Raw genomic sequence first — 8,042 nt, 5'->3', positions numbered from 1 at the left:
ATAATATTAAATATTAAATTCTTATTAAAATTGCTCTATATTTCTTATTATAGGAGATAGTTTTTATTTGAGAAAAATATCGTACCTCGATCTCTCATTGCGGATCTATTTGCAAATCACTGTGTGAGCACATTTTATATTAGAAAATTATCGAATCATGACGAATACAATTTGTTGCCGGTATAAAATTAAAGCATTGAACTAACGAAATGCTGTGAAATTTCTTCTTTTTACATACTGTCTCGCAATCGTGTATAACTCACGCGATTCATTATATCGTCGATCTAGTCAGGCGATCTCTGGAGACACTCTCTCGATAGGAAGCATGAAAAAAAAACCCCGGTTGAGTAATTTAAGAGAAGAAAAAAAATAGCGTTCTTATGTAAGTTAAGTATTCACACCAAAGAGAGATCATTGTGCATGACGGTGCACATAGGTAAACCGATTACATCTTGTCTTCTGTGTAACATTTAACGTTCAGACGCCAGATGGTGAAAGGATCTCCCTCGCTCGAGGATCTATTTAAATCGCGAGTCTAATGGGATTTATGTATTAGATAGATCTACGCGTTAATTGTCTTGGCAACGATCACTGCTGAAATCGATGGTAAACACGATAAATAACTAAAGGAAATTTTGCTTTGCGCCGAGAAATCAGCGCGATCTACCGATATAAAGTCTGCACAAAATAAATATTTTCTGTTGCGAATAGATTAGATATATTCTATCGACCTTCGTGAGAAAGTTATAAACGGGCTCTTACTTTTATAGCGAATCGATTGCTAATGGTAAAAAATGAAGGACGTTTTATAAGGCTATTGAAAGTAATACAATATTATCGATTATTTCACAATTTTTATAGCAATTGTTATAAATATAAATATAATAAATATATACATTTTTATAAAATATATCTTGCAATTTATAAGCATGATTTATATTAATTCATAATTTATACCAATTTATAAAATTTTTAGAAGAACAAAAAAAGAAGTCCTCGGATTTAGAAGGTTCAGAGACTTCGTATTTCGGGACGTTTGCGGCTCATAAAAATTCCTTCGGCACTTATAATCCTACCGTTTACTATTCGACAAATCCGTTGTCGTATTTTCCGCCTTCGTCAAATTTCCCAACTTCCACGTAAGTCGAAAAAAAAAAAAAATAATGCGATCTTACAAATAGTAATAAAACAATTCGATTGCAATGTCTACTTTTAATATTTGTTCAACCTTTCCTTTTATCCAAAACAGCGATAATATTCATCAACAAATTAAGTGCGGCGATACTTTTTCCCAAACTTGTCAACACTCGCGGTATCGAAGCTACGACGGTTCCTGCAATAATCTTCAAAATCCCACGTGGGGCCTGGCCAATACAAGATATGGAAGACTCGTACATTCACGATACGGTGATGGTGAGAATAATCGTATTTTATTTTAATATGTATAAGGTGACTGATGTGCAAATATGCTTCTTTTTAATTATTGATAATATCGATTGCAAAAATACATAACATGATTTGTGTATCTCTAAATTCAAAAGAGATATTTAAGTGATTTTTTTTCGCTCACACAAACTCATCTTTGTTCTATGAAAAAAATTCAATAAATCTAAATAATATAAAAAAATATAAAAATTTAATAACATAAAAAATTAAATTGTTTTATAGAAAGAGCCTGAAAGTTTGCAACAAGAAGAGATTTGTGATTTGTTGATTACTTTTTCGAGAGTGATATTGTAATTGTCGATAGGAAAGGATATACTACTGCTTTGCATTTTATAATCTTATCGGAAATAAGAATGATAATTGTGATAATGAAAAAAAGTACATTATAGCTGGTAATTTTTTAAAACTTTTAACCGATAGTAAGAAGAAAGGTTTGCACTAGACTCTTGTGACATCAAATAACGTCGATTCTCATTCGCTACACAATACTCTAATTTTAAATTTATCACGGTTGATTTGGTTTTGCAAACGGTACAAATGATTACTCTAAGTGTGAACAAAAAAATATTGACATTTACTCATTCGTGATCTTTTCTCACATTTGGACGAAGTGCCGTAACCGGAACATGATATAAAAATGCGATTGCGTATGGCAGTTTAACTCAATCGGAAAAAGCGGACCTTGTAATAGTGTTTTACATATATCTAAGAAAGTCTTTTAAAAATGCTGAAATATATATCAGAAAAGAATGAGTTCCTAAAAGAAAATTTTCTATTTTTATTCTCAATTTATATTCCTACTTTTATAACATATATTTAATTATTTCTAATTTTTTTTGCAACGCAGCAAGAAATTTTAATTATTACTTTGTATCAAAATTATAATTTTGAAAACCGCAGTGCGTCAACAAGACCAAAATTTTTTAAAAGATTTTCTTATTGTTAAATATATATGTAAAAAATTACTACAAGATTTGATTTTTCTGACTGAATTAAAAATTACTATATTGCAATCGCATTTTTATATCATGCAAAATTTATTAAGTAATATTTGTATTTACGTCAAAATTTATCTCGACGAGATCTATTGGTTAATACTTAATAAATTTTGCGCATTGAACTATAACGTGACGTAACTCTAAAACTGGTTTGAACTAAATTTCTTTTTAAACTTATACGGAACGAGTAAACTTTCTAGGATCTCCGTAAAAACGTGCGAAAATTATACAAATACTTTCTAAAGTTTGGTCATCGCGCCAATTAATACGATCGCCATATCTTTCATATGGACAAGATTGACGCAATATTTTCATCGAAAGTTTTCTCAAAATTTATTTAACGCAGGAATTCGAGCACCAACGACTTCGATCACCGGTGCAGATCTGCCATTCGCTCGAACCGTCAGTTTTACAATGTTCCCTAACGCCAAAATCGATGACGTGGTATGGACCTTGGTAGCGATGCAATACGGACAGATTATGACGCACGACATGGGCTTGATTGACGGCACCACTCAATCAAGTACGTATCGCGCTCTTTTTTTAGGATACAAAGAATATGGAAAAGTTACGCCATTGTAACAGCAAAGTATCGAGAATAATTAGTCTTTGTTAATTTATTTATTCCTTTCTTTCTGCAGAATCACACCGTACGCGATGTTGTACGTTCGACGGTCAGCTGGCACCGGGCTGGACGACGTTACCCAAGTGCTTCCCGATACTTATACCCGACGACGACCCAGTGTACGACAAGACCCCCATGCAATGCATGAACTTCGTCCGCAGTACGACCGACCTTGATCGTGGCTGTTCGTCTTCGTACAAGCCGGCAGAACAGGTTCTACACTTGCATCTCGTCCATTTATTTACGGTTACATCATGCTCATTCGCATGCAGTAGACGAGGAAATTAAAGAAAACTAGAATACGACCGTTAATTAAATATCCTTGTGTTATGCGATACGAACTTGGCATTCTTTCTTAGGCATTTATCTATTTTTATCCGCGTTCGGAATATTTCTAAACTATTCTCTCCTAAATCCTATATATTCTATCTCTATTTATATCTATCTCTATCGTAGCGTTTATAAAAAAATGCAAATACAGGACTTTGCTGTACTTGCGCATCATATGCGATTGATCACACACAATTGATGAATTAAAAAACGCCCAAAAATATAATACTACAAAGAGAACGGTTCTTAACGGTGACATTTTTTTGATATTTAAAAGAAGTCAGATTGTGGAATTCTTTTAGATGTCAATTATATGATGTCTTTCTTTCCTCTAAAATCGACGCATTGGAGGACTTATTGATATCATAATATTATCATTTTGATGGTGTTTTCGGAAGTCCGACTCTTAAACTTGAGTACTTTATGAATTTCTTTTGATAACATATTGCTCACTGGGAAGTGATTAAAATATTTGATAAATGATAAGTGATTTAATATATAATTACAAACATTTGCGAATATTTAAAGATTTTTTTAATACAGGAAAATTAATTTATTCGCTTAATTTATTTGCTCATATATATACAATGTTTTCCAGTTGAATACCGTCACTCACTATTTGGACCTTTCCATCGTCTACGGGTCCAGCGACGTGGTCGCGGCTAGTTTGCGAGCCGGTTTCGGCGGACGATTAAATATCGAATTGAAAAATAACAGGGAATTTCCACCACCGGCGTCTAATAAATCGGCCACCTGCGACACGATATACGATTTCGAGCCATGCTACGCTACCGGTGAGAATAATTTGTGAAACATTTGCGTGCGCAAATCGCGTGCAATTTGATTGACGAAAGACCTATTTCTTCGCGACACGTTCGATTTTTACCCAGCGAATGTACCGAGAAATTCGCATTACCTTTGGGAAAAAATCAAATAAAAGTGTAGCAACTGGTTTTTTGTTTTAGGTGATTCGCGTGCCAATCAAAACCCGCAACTGACAATTCTACAAATTATATTGCTCAGAGAGCACAATCGCGTTGCCGATTATCTGGCGCAATTGAATCCTTCCTGGAGCGATGAAACGATATTTCAAGAAACACGTCGAATCGTGATCGCCGAACATCAAAATATTGCATATTATGAGTGGCTGCCGATTTTCTTAGGTATAATCTATTCTTTTTTTTGTAATCTATTTATTGAATTAAATAAATTTTTTTGAGAGATTAAAATAAATCTCGCTTATTTCAAAAGTAATGCAAAAATCTGACTTAGAAAAATATTACATGTTTTATTTCTTTTTCGATACTATTCGCTATTTTATTATTTATTGTAATTTATTATTTATTGTAATTTATTATTTATTCATTATATATTTGTTATTCATTGATATCATACATTTAGATCGTAATAATTAATATTGCAGGTACTGCACAAGTCTATGAGAACAAAATCGTGTACGATACCAAGGATTACGTAAATGATTACGACGAAACAGTCATTGCTAACGTTCTGAACGAGCACGCAAATGCAGCTAATAGATATTTCCATACGAATATTGCTGGCAATCTTAAGTAGGTATTTAATAAGTTTTATTAACGCGCGTTATCTCAAAATTATATTTAATAAAAATTTGTCATTAAACATTTAAATTACGTTAATTATATGCAAATTATGATAGTATAATACAATTTATTTAATTTTATGAATCAAATTTTGAATTAAAGATAAACTTCATTTTTTATTTATCCTTATCTTTTGTGCGATCGAGCATTGCCAATGACAGTTGCACGTTAGTAACATGAAATTGAAATTAATTGAACAAATATGAAAATGATAAAATATTCGTGATATAAATTTATTGTAAACATAAGGATCGAAATAACAAATTTTATTCGATAGCTTAGTGACGGAAGGTCGACAATATTCCCCCTTCGCTAGTCTAAGATTGAGCGATCACTTCAATAGACCTGGTATCATAGAAAAAGGCAACAATCTGGACGATTTGACGAGAGGTTTGGCCTATCAACCACAAAGTAATACCGATGTATTTTTCGATAAAGAGGTACTCATAAAATCAGAGATAGAATCAGTGATAAAAAAAAAAAAACGATAATTAAAAATGCGACTCACAAGATGATAAATATGAGAAGGAAATATTCCGATTAATAAAATGCTATTCTTTTGTTAATAATAATAATCTTGTTTACAGATCACGCAATTCTTTTTCCGAAGGGGAAGAATTTTCGGATCTGACTTGCGAGCGATAGATATACAAAGGGATCGCGATCACGGACTCGCTTCTTACAACGATTATCGCGAATATTGCGGATTATCACGAGCGAAAATTTTTGACGATTTTGCCGATCTTATACCTCTTTCGGTAAGTAAAACATACATCTTTTGATAATCAATATAAAATGTTCCGTTCTAATTTTTTAGGATATACAAAAACTTTCGTTATTGTACGCTAGTCCGGATGATATCGAGTTGACTGTCGGCGGATCTTTGGAAAGGCACGTAAGCGGAACGTTGGTGGGTCCAACGTTCCTGTGCATCATGTTGAGACAGTTTCAACAAACGCGAATTGGTGATCGTTACTGGTTCGAGACAGGCGATCCGAAACTAGCATTTACATTAGGTACGTTAATAGAGCAAAATGAATTACAATAACAAATACTCTAATAAGATATCAATTATTGCATAAAGACTAAATTAAATAATATAAATTAATAATTTTGTGCGCGTACAAAAATTACAAACATTATTGTCTTTATATTATAGAACAATTAAACGAGTTACGTAAGTCAAGTATATCGCGACTGCTCTGCGACAATGGAGACAACATCCAGAATATGCAAAGATTAGGATTCGCCAAAGTCTCCGAGTTGTAAGTTTAATTGATTATTTTATTTGATTTTTACCGTTTAATTTGAATTAACTTTATGCAACAATCTCGCTACCCGATATAGATAAATTTCTTCAATAGAGATAAATTTCAGGAATCCACTTCTGAGATGCGATGATCTCCCGCAAATAGACCTTTCTTTTTGGAAGGATTATAGTTTGGAGACTCAGGCATATCAAAGCATTACACCGCTGTATAAAAGGAAATGAGTAAATTTACACAAGCTGAATATATTTTTGGTTCTAATTAATTATGTTACAAAGATACCAAAAAATTTATGTTTACTTGCGCGAATAAAAATAGAGATCAAGTTTGATTCAAATTGCAATGCTTCGAATATTTGAGATATTTAAAACAACTTTTTAAAATTGATAACTAGTCGCCTGAAATGATTAATCGCTAAATATAAAATCTGCTCTCTCAAAATTTATTGAAATTTGAAGCGTGTTCTTGGAATATATATAATATCTCTATCATACAAAATTTCTCTTTTTCTTAATTCATTTTATTTTTTATTTTTAAACATATCTTTAAACATGTTTTCGCGAGGTGAACCGAGTCCTTTCACAGAAGCCTGATACTTGGGAAATTGTTTTATTCTCATTTTTTATAATACAAGATCTTAGAGTGTCATTTGCATATTTATAATAAACTGCAGAATCAACTGCCAGAAATTTTAAATCTTGTACAGATAATGTTCTTAATTGTATTCACTGGTATAATATGTAGTAAGTTAGTAAACTTTTATAGGATAAATAAAAATCTGATTTTTTATATACATAAAAATATAATTTTTATAGCAGTTTCGCGCTAGGACGCGAATTCCAGCTTAGAGGCATCTAAGATAGTCGCAGTAATAATAGCACCGTAGGACGTATACGTGGACGTAAATTCCAGCTTAGAGGCATCTAATTGTAAGACAGTCGCAGTCATAATAGCACCGTAGGGCGTATACATGGACGTATAATATATAGGTCGCGCGATCTCTACATTTCTTGTAGTTAGAACGCATGAAAAAATAGAAAGTTGTTATGCAATTTGCTTTTTTCTAACGATGTATGGTGAGGTAAAGAAGCCTTCGTTAATTGAGAAACAGAAAAGTAGAGAAGATAAAAAGACAAAAATAGAATAGTGATACCACTGAACTCCATACTGGAAAGCGACGTGCTATTTAAAATGTGGAATGACAAAGAGGGCATCACGTGATCCTTGTCTTTCTCTTGTAGGCCTTCTTTTTTAATGGTACAACCGTCAAAAGTTTACGGTGGCAACGGTGTCGACTATATACATATATATACATACATGTGGTATCAACTAAACTTTTAGAAGTGATTATACTATCAAAAATGAAGATTTCGATAGCCTAAAAAGAAAGGAAATTAAGATCACGCAATGCCGTTTTTATCATCCCACACGTGTACGCCAGGCTTATATAAAAATATGTATAGAAGTAGGTCATATAATGCTATCTCTGCCTATCTTTTGACGACTTCCACTCTTAACATTTGGTCTAGGTATACTATATATATATGAGGGCACAAGCAAAATCCAGCGTAGACCGTAAGTAGACGTGACCTGAGACAGTCGTAAAGGCACTGCGCACCATATTCACTCGATATTATAAGGGAAACGGTTAATATCCTCTGCTAACTAAATATCCTCGTTATTTGAGTGCCGTGAAACAATAGTGGACCCAACCCGATACATCTTATTTGATAGTCTATGCAGAGACAATATA

The 8,042-nt window shown here is 32.8% G+C and overlaps 1 protein-coding gene across 1 annotated transcript in view; it reads left to right on the top strand.

The window, feature by feature from the left end:
• LOC115242897 overlaps positions 1-7,082 on the top strand; it is a 21,590-nt gene extending 14,508 nt beyond the window's left edge. Inside the window, exons 8-19 of the mRNA XM_029819491.1 lie at positions 977-1,139; positions 1,250-1,413; positions 2,791-2,967; positions 3,086-3,282; positions 3,998-4,193; positions 4,365-4,562; positions 4,823-4,970; positions 5,299-5,461; positions 5,609-5,779; positions 5,839-6,037; positions 6,181-6,286; positions 6,399-7,082. Of these exons, the coding sequence (XP_029675351.1) occupies positions 977-1,139; positions 1,250-1,413; positions 2,791-2,967; positions 3,086-3,282; positions 3,998-4,193; positions 4,365-4,562; positions 4,823-4,970; positions 5,299-5,461; positions 5,609-5,779; positions 5,839-6,037; positions 6,181-6,286; positions 6,399-6,513 (1,997 nt within the window). The 3' untranslated portion in view covers positions 6,514-7,082. The remainder of the gene's footprint in view (positions 1-976; positions 1,140-1,249; positions 1,414-2,790; positions 2,968-3,085; positions 3,283-3,997; positions 4,194-4,364; positions 4,563-4,822; positions 4,971-5,298; positions 5,462-5,608; positions 5,780-5,838; positions 6,038-6,180; positions 6,287-6,398) is intronic.
• The last annotated feature ends 960 nt before the right edge of the window (positions 7,083-8,042 follow it).

The sequence above is a fragment of the Formica exsecta genome, unplaced genomic scaffold (genome assembly GCF_003651465.1).
Source record: "Formica exsecta isolate Colony F162 unplaced genomic scaffold, ASM365146v1 scaffold659, whole genome shotgun sequence".
NCBI lineage: Eukaryota > Metazoa > Arthropoda > Insecta > Hymenoptera > Formicidae > Formica > Formica exsecta.
This window is presented reverse-complemented; position numbering and strand designations above follow the sequence as displayed.